At 37.2% G+C, this 14,828-nt stretch overlaps 2 protein-coding genes across 2 annotated transcripts in view; both read right to left on the minus strand.

Annotated features, from left to right (window-relative positions):
• Positions 1–637: 637 nt before the first annotated feature.
• Positions 638–6,341, minus strand: ccdc78 (coiled-coil domain containing 78). The gene is given in 10 exon segments (XM_061708103.1): positions 638–1,305; positions 1,307–1,399; positions 1,925–2,121; positions 2,216–2,335; positions 2,458–2,539; positions 2,744–2,832; positions 3,232–3,588; positions 4,475–4,561; positions 4,673–4,804; positions 6,219–6,341. Coding segments are annotated over 10 exon segments (1,389 nt in total). The 3' UTR covers positions 638–1,196.
• A 1,277-nt stretch (positions 6,342–7,618) lies between these two features.
• Positions 7,619–14,828, minus strand: part of ift140 (intraflagellar transport 140 homolog (Chlamydomonas)) — a 29,920-nt gene continuing 22,710 nt past the window's right edge. The window contains exons 19-30 of the mRNA XM_061707736.1: positions 13,929–14,106; positions 12,825–13,015; positions 12,597–12,692; positions 12,349–12,481; positions 11,904–12,047; positions 11,645–11,773; positions 11,380–11,562; positions 11,077–11,280; positions 10,148–10,360; positions 9,724–9,890; positions 8,750–8,891; positions 7,619–8,036 (exon numbers count right to left, since the gene is read on the minus strand). Of these exons, the coding sequence (XP_061563720.1) occupies positions 7,857–8,036; positions 8,750–8,891; positions 9,724–9,890; positions 10,148–10,360; positions 11,077–11,280; positions 11,380–11,562; positions 11,645–11,773; positions 11,904–12,047; positions 12,349–12,481; positions 12,597–12,692; positions 12,825–13,015; positions 13,929–14,106 (1,960 nt within the window). The 3' untranslated portion in view covers positions 7,619–7,856. The remainder of the gene's footprint in view (positions 8,037–8,749; positions 8,892–9,723; positions 9,891–10,147; positions 10,361–11,076; positions 11,281–11,379; positions 11,563–11,644; positions 11,774–11,903; positions 12,048–12,348; positions 12,482–12,596; positions 12,693–12,824; positions 13,016–13,928; positions 14,107–14,828) is intronic.

The raw sequence follows: 14,828 nt of genomic DNA on the forward strand, positions 1-14,828 counted from the left end.
TCTGGATGGAGAGAATGCCCTTAAATCGTTTTTTTTTATGTCAAAAGTAGACTAAAGATTTAACAGCATTATATTTAATGGTATCATGGCACATTTTACTAAGGTTTGAAAAACATAACCTAAATATCTGACTTGAATATCTAAAAGATTAGTGTCACCTGTACTTCTGTGTTCTGCAGAAAGTTCTAGCAGAGACCACTTCCTTGGAAATACACTTAGTTAATCTCCTGCTGAGACTGATGAAAACACTAACCCTGCTCTGTTACTTGATCCATAAATATAAAACTAAAGCCAGTAGATATTGAACTTGTTGGGGAAACTGTTATTTGGCTTTATGAAACACCAAAGTCTACAATCTAGCTGTTCTGGAAATTGTTTTAAAGCTTCAAAACATTTAACACCAATCTCTATACCGCCTCCTACTGGCCATTTCCTGTAACTTGACATTTTATTGATGTGCCGTATTTGATGAAACAACTGAGAAAGAGACACAAAATGTTGAACAAGAGCTGAGTTACTTGGAGATCAGTTAATGTTTTGGAAAAATCCCCGTAAAATAATTCTGGTAATGTCACAGACAAGAAAGAATGGATGAAAGGGATTTTATTTTTTAAATTGTCGACTGAATTGCCCTCGGTGAACCCATGTATTTTGCTGATATGAGAAATTATACACCAGAGACATTTCTAAGCTTCACTTGGTGTTGCTCATATCTGACTGCTGTTTTCAAACCTGTGTCTTTCTAAGGTTCGACTCGGGGTCGAAACACCAGAATCAAGCACCACAATCCGACCAAGTACTCTCTGGCGTTAGTTTAACCTCTAAACAACCCTTTATAAAGCTCAGTAATTAAACACCCAGCATGATTCTTTCATTATCGCTTCTCAAAAGGTTATTTCTGGAAGACAAAAAATAAGTAAACATTTCTCAGTTTGCTCTGCATAAATCCACATTTTCAAAAGGTTAATTTGAAACTAATGGCAAAATAAACACATATATGCGGAGGCTGTTCCACGACTCACAAAAACCAGAAAGAAAAATAGCAGTAAACATTACATCACTGCTGTTTTGTACTCTGATTGTAAAGTCATTTTTTGCAGATTACTCACCCACTTTGGCTTATACAGGGAAGTGTGGACACAAAGGAATCAGAGAAACCAAACAGAAGCTTTCATCTGATTAAAAACAAAGGCGGATCAATCCACTTCAGAGGAACCAAGTCTCTTTTGTGCTACCTGCTCCCGGACCGCCTGCAGCTGACCTTCCAGCCTTGACCGGCTCCGTTGAAGCTCCTTTTCACATTTACTTCAGTTCACTGGACTGCAGGCTGAAATAGGCTGCCGGAGGTCCAGGTTCCAGACCGCTCTCAGGCTTTGCCAAGATCTGCTCCCTCTGTGCTCTACAGATGAGACTGTGGTAATCAGCATTGATCATCTAGGAATTAACTGTTGATGTAACATGTAAGGTACAAGATTAAATCTAGTATGTTTCTTTAAAATGTTAAGAAAAAAATATTTTTAGTTTCCATCAGTTATAACAACATGATACATTTTTGTAGATTTCCAGTTCATGTTTTGGAAAAATCACCGTAAAATAATTCTGGTAATGTCACAGATAAGAAAAAATGGATGAAAGGGTCAAAAAAAATAATCAAAAAAAAAAAGATCAACATTCCTTATTTGCAAATATCACAGCTTGTAAACACTTTTTTTAATTTCAGTATGTTTCAGTTTTTTTGTGTGTGGATTTTCATCTGCGTTCATGTGCATATCAGGAGGATCAAAGCAACTTTACCAAATGGAGAGACCATTGAGTTTTCATGTAAATGACAACTGTGTTAGCACCTGAACTGTGTTTATGTGCAGAGAATAGTAGGCCATAAACAGACACTTTTAGACTGAGGGAACTACAGAGGAAGAGTCACCTGTATGCAGTAAGGAGTTCATGGTAAATATCAGTTATCCTCTGCAGTCTCTTCTTATAAGAGCGAGCAGCAGATGCAAGCTGTTCCTCTCTGAGCCTGTAAGATGAACGAACATCCTGCAGGAGGCCATCCACCAACGCTCTCATTTTACCCTGCTTTACTGGGCCTTTACTCTGCCCGGGTCCATCAATGTAGTCCTGGAATAAACGGCATGCACATGAGACACCGTGTGCAAGTGCTGGTGAATTTATTGAGATTATTATTCACGTGTTATTTTAAAGGAGGACTCACAGCTTTGTCCCGTAAATAACAAAGCAGCCTTGCACGGTACTCATCATTCAACTCTTTGACCTGCAGCTGAAGCTTAGAGTTCTCTTCTTCGACCTTCTTCACTTCACTCTGGCAGCATATCTATCAAAATCACATCATTGCAACACAAATATATTTCCTTGCAAAAAAGAAAGAAGTACAATTACACAAATCAGTGGCTGTGAAACAGCAGTGATTCAAAAACTGGAATTTTTCATGCTCACCACATTCTGCTCGGACAGTTTCTTCAGGTTAATATGACTTGTGATGCTGTTTTCCTGCTGATCTTTACTCATCACCACCATCCTGATGACAGAACATAGGCTCAGCCACATGAGAACGACCAGAGCGACCAAAATGAACAGCCACATCACAGGAAGAAGCAAAGAAACCACATCAACAAACACACAGAAAACACAGCCACAACAAAAAGATGCAACCACACAGCAGTACTGGAAAAGACATCCCGACATGGGGTTGACGACAGGAAGAGAAAAGATAATGCCGTACACGTTCTCTTCCAGTTTCTTCTGATGCTCTTCATGGCTGTGTTTCATTTTCTTCAACGTGTCTTTGATCTCATCTTGGTTTTCAAGCAACTATGTGGAATAGGATAAATAAAAAACCATGACACGAGCCTGTGAAACACATGTTTACAGTTGTTTTCATATGGATTTGTGATGCTTGTCATATGCTGCAAGATTCTTAGGATGTTTATCCAAAGTCATAAGAAAAGAGCCGTCTTGTTGTGTTTTAAGCTGTGAATTCATAATCAAAAGTTTACAGATTAGTGCAAACAAGGTAAAAAAAAAAATGAGGAAAATGTTACACGTCTGCAACCAAATTTACATCTTAAAGAAATTAGAAAAACTCTCTGCTTACATTGGGCCCGTGAAAAACTTCTGTTAGCTGAAACATGGACGATCTCAGGGATTCATTAAAGGCACCCCTTAGCCATTTTCAAGCCTTAATGATGTAATAGACTCAAAAGGACTCACCACAAGTCTATTTTGTGACATGTGACTGATAAGAGCCCGCACCCTGTCCAGCTCGCCGTGAAGGTCCTGGGTGCTAGCCTTCACACTCTCCTGCTGCTCGTCCAGCTGCCTGCGGAGGGCAACTTGAGAGTCGGCCATTGCCAGCAGCGCTGCACTCAGCTCACGGCTCTGAAACAGTTCTCTATCATGGGCATCAGCCAGAACAAGGTACTTCCTCTTCAGTGTGACACACTCCTCCGTCAGATCTTGGATGCTCTTCTCTTTCACCTTCAGACAAGCTTCAGTCGACTTGAGCTCTCCAGACAAGTTGTCTCTCTCTGTTTGAAGCACTGTTATCACCCCTTCCTGGTCGTGAACCTAACCAGAGGGGAGGAAAACACCCTTTTCAAATTTGCAGATGTCTTCATAATACTAATACATTTTCTTGATATTATGTCCAGCCAGTACTCGAGTTGTAAAAAAAAAATCAGGGGGGATGGTGGATTTTATCATATGGGGACAGATAATTTGTGCTGATTACAAATAATATAATATATTACAAATAATAGCACTGACCAAAACACCTGCAGAAATACTGCAGGAATGACATAGCAGCAGTTAAATGCAGCCTTCTGTAAGCTTTAAATATCCACTGGGCTTACATCAAATACATCAAAACACAAAAATAAAAAACAGTTTTCTGAACTTATCAATATGCTTCTGTCCTTCACATGATAAGTAAAATGGATCACTGCAAAAACTCAAAATCTTAACAAGAATATTTGTCTTATTTCTAGTTAAAATGTCTCATTTTAGTAAAAAAAATCTCATTACACTTAAAACAAGACTCATCACTGGAAAAAAACAACAATTTTAACCTGTTTCAAGTAGATTTTCACTTGAAATAAGCAGAAAAATCTGCCAATGGAACCAGATTTAGCTTGTAATAAATAGATAAATCTTGTCCCACTGGCAGATTTTCCTACTTATTTCAAGTGAAAATTTACTTGAAACAGGTGAAAATTGTCAAATAAGTTATTTTTTTGGGTTATGACTCTAAATTTTGAAATAGCAGTAAAACCACATGCATTGATGAAATTACATAAGGAATGGAAAAGGGGGATGGTAGTTTTACTGGGGGGATGACTTTGTCCATTTTTATTTCAGGGGGGGATGCCATCCCCCCTCATCCCCCCTCAACTCGAGTACTGTGTCCAGCCCATGACTTCTATTGGAAAGAGAACCACATCAGTAAAACCCTTACCTTATTTCTCAGCTCAAACATCTCTTCCTCATGTTGCTGTTTCATCTTATTTATCTGAATTTTCTCCTCCACAAACTCCTTAGTTATCTGAGAGATTCAGCAGTGGAAACATTTACTCAAAGCTGTCCAGGTGTATTTATTGTATGGTGTAGTCAACATTGCCTACCACAACACATGCGTCTATGTAATTCTACAGACCTTCAGTCTTTCTTCTTCACTCTGGACCAGCCTGCAGGACAGATCTGAACTGGTGCTGGCCAGGTGAGTCAGTCTGCGTTCCAGGAAACCCACTTTGCTGAAGGAGCTTTCATTTTTGTCACACAGCTGCACCTAATGTTAGTATAAGGTGAAGAGTGACAGGTAATTTGATAACGTTAGTCACAATGTCAAGTTTAATATCTTCAAAAGTTTTCTCCCATGTTCCACAAACTGTACATCTTATGTGTGGCCATATTATTTAAAAAGATCGGCCCTTGGGGTACAAATGTGTAAAAGAATCCTACCCCATCCTACAGACGTCTAAAATACCCAAATTATAAAGCAAAGGAAGCAACCACAAATATTAAAAGTAAATTTCTGGTTGTAGGTTGTCCCACCTACATCTTATAAGTTGTTGACAATTTTGACATTGTTTTTCTTTTTTATAAGAATGCACTTTGACTACTGTAAGACCCAGGTAGGGGTTGTAAAGGACTCAAAAGTCAAAGTCAAAAGTCAAAGTCAAAGGGGAAAAATAAAACAAATATGAATCAACAAAACCAATAAAGGAAAGTAAAAATTAAAAGTAAAAAAAAAAAGGCAATTCTGACACAAATCTAAACAGGCAAAGTATAAAAAAAAGATTGGGGTTTGATTGGAGACCAAGCAATCCACTGGTGGAGATTAGTGCACTGGGAGAAGTAGTCAGGTGAGGAAACACAGGGGATGTCTCTTAGAATAGGTGCAAACTGGCCGATGTGCACGATGAAGTTGGATTCAAACTTAATAGCTTGACTTTAATTCTTCATATGAATAATTAGATAAAAAAAATACAGTACAGACCAAAAATTTGGACACACTTCCCCATTTGTTTGAATGAGAAGGTGTGTCCAAACTTTTGGTCTGTACTGTATGTATAATATATAAGTATATATATATAAGTATATATATATATATATATATATATATATATATATATATATATATATATATATATATATATATATATATATATATATATGTATACTGTGTATACAACAGAGTCAATAAACTACATACAGTAAATTAATTAATAAATTAATAAATTAATGAATCCGGCCTAAATCAAGATGGACCCAAACAAACAACTGACTAAAGCCATTCAACATAAAAGTTTATCTAATGTTCAGCATTTGTCACCTCTTTCTAGTCTCCTCTGTCTATTTTTGTTAATTTATTCCTCCCTTGTTTATAATCTTTTTATTTTTTATTTTGAAGGTTGTTGAGGGTCATCCATATTGAACCCTTTAGCAATTTTTTATTTGCATATAATTATTGTTATTTTTGTGTTATATTGTGACCATATTTTTATTTCTTTACACATTTTTGTGTCAATTTTTAAATCTTAATATAACTTTAAAAGCCTCAAAGAAAAAGCTCCTTAACCAGCAAACTTTTTAAGTTAATTTATCTTTAGCTTTTACTTGTAGATAACGACCTCACGACCAAAAGTTGCCAGCTGCTGTGTGAAAAGTAAAAAGTTAAACTACTAATTCCATTCACTTACGTTTTCTTCTGGCAGAGCTTGAACTGCCTCCTGAAGCTGAGCAGAAGTTGGTTGGTGGCCCTCAGCCTCCATCTTGTTAGAGCCTGCTGCTGGTGCTGGTGTCCTCCAGCAGCTCGTTGCCATGGTTACACAACACACTCAAACTGGTGCGAGTTAAATCTGTATTCATGTTTCACTCGGCACAGAATATCAAGGGTATCATATTTTGCACTGAAATAAATTGACAAAATCATGCGGCGTAAAAAAGTTAATGTAAGAAGCACTACTTTCATTTCACCGAATTTAATCCTGTTAGATTTAACCAGATTAAATCACTTCCCTATATAAAATACATCTAACATGCAAACCATTTAAATTCATTTCATGGAAAACAGCGCCATCTGGTGACCATAATCGAGATAACTGGCATTTTCCAACAACCGCATTCTTAATTGTAAATAAAAACATAAAACATTTTATACGCTCTTTTTATTATTATAACTTTAGAGTTTAAAGCCTCAGTAATATTTGGACCCATTACGCTTCCACGGTTCATTTTCTTAGCCTAGAAATAGACGTACCGCTAGCGACTACATCTGCTTTGTAGCTACATCTTTCTGGATGTGGGTCTGGTCTATGATGACGCTATCATTCTCCTTCAGTCAGCTAAACACGATGAGAATAGACATTTAGAAATTCATTTTACTCCGTTTCACTTGTGTGTGTTTGCAAACTAGCACATATTAAATGAGAGAAAACCTTATTACCTGTTGAAGCAAAGAAGATTCAGCAACGTCTGGGTTTGTGGCACAATTATATCCAAACTGTAGGTATTTTTACAAAAAAAAGATTTAATTTATATTATAGCTGGATTATAGACATTTCACAACATAGAAAACTTGAATTGTTTTAGTTTTCTTTTCTTTTCTTATTTATTGAATCATAATACAATGTATGCAAATTATTTTTGTTTTATTACATCTACATACTGTAACAAGGATTTTGAATCCTCTTCGATATAAAAATCTGTGGAAATTAAATATTTTGACTCTACTTCATCAGCTTCTTAAATTGTAAGATATAAGAAACCTTGAATCTGAGAGATCAGCTGTAAATGTGATATTGGTTCATTAGAATTTCTTCATCTATTCGTTTGTCCTGTCTGTCCTTGTTCAGTTTAGTTCATATAATTTACAGTTTCAGTTAAAAAGATAGGACAGAACAGTCCTCCTTTAATAAGAATACTTTGTTTTTGGAGTTTACAAAGTTAATATACACATGTGTAAGTGAGAAAATGCAACCCAATAAATTACTATAAATCACATTCACCTATTGTAATTTATAACAGGCTTAAGAGTGTCTTACCCACATAAGAGATGAAAATCCAATTTTATTTTAAAAGTGTTTTTTTTTATTGTAAGAACTTCAAAATGTACAAAGAAAATCAACTTCTGATATTAATAGAGATAATTATCAAAATAGCTGCAAAATACTCAAATAGGGATACAAGTTTTGACACAGAATATACTTGCATCAGATCTGTAAAAAATCCATGGTACCAGACAAGATAACCATAAAGATCGATCTGAAGATGAGTCTACAACAATGTTTAGTCACATTTGAGACTGTTTTCTTGGAAAAAGTGTTGATGAAAGAGAATTAGGACTCGTTTAATTCCTCCTCCACTTCATCCTCCTCCCTCACATTGTGTCTGGAGTCACCACGTTCCATGAGTACACCCATCTCCTTTTGCAGGGCCTTTAAGCTAGTCTGGTTGATGTAGTACCTGACGTTTTGTGATGGCAGCAGCTTCTGGAGCTCCTCCAGCTTACGGCAGGCCTAAAGAAAAACAAACAAAGACAGCTGAGTATTTTAAGATCCATTCAGGTTTAATCTGGCAAAATCAAATCAATGTTGTGATAAGTAGTAGTTATACATTTTACCTACGTTCCCCTTCATTTACCGTATTTTCTGGACTATAAGCCGCACCTGCATATAAGCTGCATCCGCTCTATTTTTAAAAAAATAATTAAAAAAAGATATACAAGCCGCATCTGCATACAAGCCGCAAAATCTAAAAAAAAAAGATACGCAAGCCGCAGATATTTATGTTGTTAGATTAGATATTTACTACATGTACAGAAGGATTTTGAACTGTAAATGATGTACATGTTTGTACCTAAATAGATCCTTTCCTAACAGTGTCTTTTAACACGACAGAAACTTTGCTGATTAAAACGGGACAGAACCAAGAGAAAATAACTGGTATTTATTTATCTATTTATCTGTTTGAAATCTGCTTCTACCTACTTCTATATGCTAAAGAAGAAGTAGCGTATTCTTCTTTGCATTTATTAAGTCTTAGTTTTGATTCTAATTCCGGTTAGAGCGCCCCGAGTGGTGGAAGAAAAATCAACAGACTAGCCGCACCTTTGTATAAGCCGCATGGTTGAAAACCTATGAAAAAAGTAGCGGCTTATAGTCCAGAAAATACGGTACTTAATCCTCTAAATCTGTTAATTTGAACAACTATGCAAAGAGATGTCAGTCACCACTGGAAAGTTGACTTGTTGACAGTGGTGGTCAATGAGGAAACCATATGCATCTCCAATCCTGACAGCAGGGTCCAACTCTGGCTCCTCCAGCAGGGCCTCACATAACCTCACAGCTTCATCTGCATCGTCAACATACAGCCTGCCAACAAATGTGAAAATCGCAAGGAATAGTGGCATGAAAATGTAGGCAAATTCTTAGATTTATTACAGTTTCAAATCAATAAAAGTGTCAAATCCAGATTATATGCTAGTTATCTATTAATCGGCTAACATGCTGAACCTGGCTTCTTAAACCCGCTGACATCTAGCTATGATCGAAAAGAAATCTGAAGGGTCGTCTAAAGTACCAGTAGACATTTTTGGCATAAACTAACAGGAACCTAATATTATCAGTAAATCACGGTGGTATACATGTCATGGTTTAGGCTTGATTTGCTGCCGTGTCTGGAATTAAGCAATTTACCATCACTCATTCAACTACAAATTACACATAATTTGGAGACAATGTGAGGCCTGCATATTGTAAGTAGGTCTTAAACATAAGACTGACACTTAAGGACATTAGCTAACCCATCAAGCCATGGTTTGAAGAAAAAATATGTTATGAAATGGCCCAATCAGGGTTCAGATTTTAATTTAATTTACACATTGTGGAATAGTTGTAAAAAGCAGATAAACTTGGAAGATCTTGAATCTGATAGTTTTGAGGAAGAATGATAAAAATACTGGCTTCTGAGGACAAGAGTGAATTTATTTTTTGTCCACCAAAGAAAATAATTTCTGATATTTTCCTAAATGAATAGTAGAGAAAAAAAAAAACATAAATCAATTTTTAAAATCCTTGATGATGTGTTATATTTTACTGCACCTAACTGCAGGGAGTCTTTACTTCTCCAAATATTTCAAAAAAACAAACAATTTCTGTAGAATTAAAAAGTATTTTTCTCCCCCAGGTGACCACTAGATCTTACCTGCGTATATGTACAAACTTCTTGATAAGGGTAATCTTATGCTGCAGGTCAGCCAGTCTTACTTCCTGTTGTCCACCTATAGTGTCCTTTGCTTTTGAGAGACACTTGAAAGCCTCTGTCAAAGCATCCAGAGCCTTCTCATAATTTTGGTAATCATCAATCTCCACCTAAACCACAGTAATGAAAGCAAACTTATTTAAAATCTCAACTTAACTTTTAACTTATATAATCAACTTCAGCAGTGAATTTCAAAACATAATCAACAGACATTACAAAGTAAACACACAAGAAGTACACTGGTTACTCAAAATTTTTTACTAACAAAACAATATCATACAGCTAAAGAGAATGAACAAGCTTTATCCTAAATGTTATATTTAAGCACATGAAATGAAGCAATATTTTGTAAGGAATGTCGCTGTACCTGAGCACAAGCTTCATAGAAGCCAGCAAGCAGGTCTGGCGCCCTGCCTTTAGTGTAGAAACCAATGATTGTCTTTAGGATCTCTGGGTTTTCACGCCAGTCCAGAGACTGGAGATAGTTGGCGCTCATGATGAAAAGCTCTTTCTGACGACAAACATTGGCAAAGAACACTATTTTCTCTGTGTCACCTGACTTGAGGAGTGCCCTCATTGCCTGTAAAAAAGAAAAAAAATCATTAAAGCTTTTAGGGTTGAGCTTCAAATTAAAGCTTTATTAGTCTAGATCTTCATTTGTGTGAAAACGTCTCCCTAATACCTAATCCTGCAGATTAGGACGACCAAAAACCAGAGAAATAATATGATTAAAAGCACCTAAAAAGTCCTAAATAAATACAAGTAAACCAACATTCCTTGCTGTTTAAGTATCTATAGACTAAACATTACATGAGTCTGAGGAAGTAAATGGTTTTATTGTCTCTTGTCTTATCATCATAATACGGAAGAGTATTAGGGCCACTTAAAAAAAATAAAAAGAATTCTGAGAAAAAACTCAGAATTCTGGGCCACTTAAAAAAAAAATAAAAAGAATTCTGAGAAAAAAGTCAGAATTCTGACTTTTTTCTCAGAATTCCGACTTTTTTCTCAGAATTCTGAGATTAAAGTCAGAATTCTGACTTTTTTCTCAGAATTCTGAGATTAAAGTCAGAATTCTGACTTTTTTCTCAGAATTCTGACTTTTTTCTCAGAATTCTTTTTATTTTTTTTTTAAGTGGCCCAGAATTCTGACTTTTTTCTCAGAATTCTGAGATTAAAGTCAGAATTCTGACTTTTTTCTCAGAATTCTTTTTATTTTTTTTAAATGGCCCTAATACTCTTCCGTATCATAATAATTGCAAAACATTCTGAGAAATTTTACAAAAGTATCATTACCTTGGGTTTGTTTCCTGCCTGTGTGTACTTTTTTGTGGCCAGGTGGTAGCTACCCTGACGCATGCAGCAGTCAGCTATCTGCTCAAGGAGTTCCTTGCGGGCATTTTCAGACAAATCCTTTGAGTCAGTTACAGTCATTCTCTCAGCCAGCTCCTCTGTGATAGTCAGGTTCTGGGTCAGACACACCTCCAGTGCCTGGTGGTACTGGTAGATGTAAATGTTGGAATGTGGAGACAAATTAATGTAAGTATTCACATGGGAAGGATCCAATGGTAGGTAGGTAAAAATGTGTCACATCGATACCTTCTTGGCTGCAACCAGTAATTCCACCGCCTTCTCATACTGGGAATGTTTGATGAAGAAATCAGAACAGCGAGCTAGGAGGGCTGGGTCAGAGTTCTCATTAAGATCATCTGCGATGAACTGAAGTGCAGAGAACTGCTCAGTGGCAAAGGCCAGCTCTAGAGCTTTGGAGACATAACCAGCCTAAAGGGGGAAAAAAAACACTTACTTCCTTCTTACGGAAGAATTCAGAATGCAAACAATTATTCTGAAGAACTGGACCTACCTTGTGGTACAATGCGACAGCTCGGTCCACGTGGGTGGCTTTCTCTTCATAGTAACAGGCGGCCTCCATCATGTCTTCTGGGTTACTGAGCAGAGCCAGGTTCATCAGCTGGTCATCAAGACCGTTCTCCTGCTCAAAACACACACCATCATTAAACCACCGATAAACGAGGCTCAAGTGAATTGACAAATACCTAATGTTGGGTCATCAGAGATTTAAATCTGAGCCTGTTGATGGCTTAAACCCGACACCACTCTACCTTACAAAGTCGTATAGCATTGTTGTAGGCTTGAGCTCGTGTATAGAAGTGGACTGCTTGTTTGATGTCATCGTGGCTCTCATAATGTCTGGCCAAGTGGTACGATGCTGCTCTGTCACCTGTATCATTGGCTATTTGAGATGCCTGGTAAATTGAAAAAACAATTCCATTCTTATAATCCATGAACCAAAAAGTGTATTGTACATACTCATCAAAGCACAGTCATTTTTAAGTTAAAATGACTTGTTACACAATCATAATAAAAGTACAGTTACCAATTAGATGAATAGTTCTTACCAGGCAATCAAGAGCAACATAATTACAGCTTCATTGCTATAGAAGCTGAATAGTGAGCATCAATATTACACATTTCTTTCTGGGCAGTTGGAAGTCAAAAGAAAATGTCATCATATTTTTTCTGAATGAAATTCTGTTGCATGAGTACCTCTTGGATGTTGCCCATGTAGCAGTGAACTCGAACCAGGGAGAGGAAATCCTGAGCCGACTCGTAGAAATGCAGTGCTGAATCCATGTCTGACTGGCTCTCCAGAAACTGGGCCCACCACTTGTAGATGCTCCTGCATTGATAAGACAAAAAGACAGACATTTAAATCAAAGTAAATGCAAGCACACAGTTCAATTATTGTGATACTAAATACTGATTACAAGGCTTTTAATATCAAAGTCACTCACTTGTCTTTCATTTTGGTAACGTAAATTTCTAGAGATGACGTATCATCCTGAAGCATTCTGGGCACCTCAACTCTATGCGTGTCTGATTTCTCATAGCTGTTAAAAAATTAAGAATAAAGACAAAAAAGTCGTAACTCATGGTTTGTTTCCATAGTGAATTTGCACAAAGAATTGCAAAAATCCCCAAACTATCACACCACCGTCATAGAACCACAAATTCTGCCTTACTAAGCAATGGCCAGTGTCTTGTCGCCCATGAACTCCAAATATTTGGCATAATTGTAGTAGGTAGTGCGCAGATGTATGCGATCGTGGATTTCAGCCGTTTCCAAAGCTTGCGGCCACTGGCCCGAGGCCTGGTAGAAAATGTTCAGCAGGTCAAAGCGTTGACAGCTCTTGTACAACTGCTCTGCATCTTCCTGTTGGAGGACAGGAAAAGATGATCGAAAGATAAATGCTTTTGGTCAGGAAAGTCCCGTGGTCTGTGTGGGGCGACATGCTTAGACCAAAAAAGAGGATGTGTTATTTGTAGCTAGAGGATGTAGCTTTACAGTATGTCAGACAGCAAGTTATTTATGAAAGACACAAAAGAAGGTAGATTGAGTGAGCGGATGGCTTTTGTTTTAACTTCTAGAAATGCTCTGCTTTTAAACAAGACATCTCAGAATCTGAACTGCTTATTTTTAAGATCTTTGGGTTGTCATGCCAGTTCAGAGACACAGTAGTTGATAGCCATGGTGCCAAGAATAAAAAAAATCATGATGTGATTAAGAAGGTCAGCTGAAATAACAAGAATAGAAAAGTTAGTAATTTAGAAATTTCTTCTAGGTCAGGAGTCGGCAACCCGCGGCTCTGGAGCCGCATGCGGCTCTTTAGCGTCGCCCTAGTGGCTCCTGGAGCTTTTTCAAAAATGTTTGACCCTTTTCATTTCTTCTTTTTTTTCTTCCTTTTTTTCTTCCCTTTTCCTTTCCTTTTTAATCTTGACATTTCGACTTTTTTCTCGAAATTTTGACTTTTTTCTCGACGTTTCGACTTTTTTCTCAACATTTCGACTTTTTTCTTGACATTTCGAATTTTTTCTCAACATTTCGACTTTTTTCTCGAAATTTTTACTTTTTTCTCGACATTTCAACTTTTTTCTCGACATTTCACCTTTCACCATTTTCTTTCATTCTAAGGCTTATACAAGACTTTTCATTTTTTGCGGCTCCAGACATAATTGTTTTTTGTGTTTTGGTCCAATATGGCTCTTTCAACATTTTGGGTTGCCGACCCCTGTTCTAGGTGGTCGATTAATAGGTTTGTTTATACTCAAAAGCCTGAGAATCTTACCAGCATGCCAAGCTGTACAGCCAGCATCGCCACTCGGGCATCTGGTTCAGGTTCAGCCTCCGCCTCCTTCAATGCTTTTGCTGCCCTGGCATTCCCCATATTCCCAAGGCACACGCGTGCTACGTCCAGCCGGCGCGTTTTCACACACATCCGAGCCATGTTTTCCCAAACCGCTTTACTACGGTAAAAAAGGAAAAACAAGTTGTTTGCAAGGGGGAAGCGTTGGTCACTCCAATGGCAGTTTATTATCTAACAGTGAAAACACCTAGGTAATCATGTACGTACATCCAAGTACAGATTTCCTGTTCAATTCATTTCAATAATACTTTATTAATCCCCAAAGGCAAATTATATAATGTTCCATGTGAAAGTGCATGTTAGAGTTATTTTACGATTGGTTTATATTTATTGCACGAATTTCATGTTTGTGAAAATAGTGACAACCTGATCCAAATATTTAAACAGCCTTAGGTCTCACTGGCAAGAGTCCTAATATTTCAGCATTATTAATAACCAACCAAATGTTCTGTGCAGACTTTTAAATATTATGGTTTGACAAGAGTGTTTCCCTAAGTAAGTGTTTCATGTGTTTTCTTTTTCATTTTTCTGCTTTTGGCTCACTGATGTAGTTTGACTCATCACCCACTTTACTTTAACTTCAATTCCAAATTTAAGATTCCAGAGCCATCTGGTCTCTATTTGCATCCACTCCCTCCTCCTTGCTTTAGCAGATACAGATGTGGGATGTTTATTGAAAGTTAAGCAACAGGAAATACCCCAAATCTTTAGGGGCCCCTGCTATAGGAGGGGGGAACGGAGGCCGAGTGAAACATAAGAAAAGCAAGTTTGGGACATGTCGGCCAAAATCTTACTATGTATGGTCACCAAAAAAAGCTGGGA

The sequence above is a fragment of the Cololabis saira genome, chromosome 19 (genome assembly GCF_033807715.1).
Source record: "Cololabis saira isolate AMF1-May2022 chromosome 19, fColSai1.1, whole genome shotgun sequence".
NCBI classification, from domain to species: domain Eukaryota; kingdom Metazoa; phylum Chordata; class Actinopteri; order Beloniformes; family Belonidae; genus Cololabis; species Cololabis saira.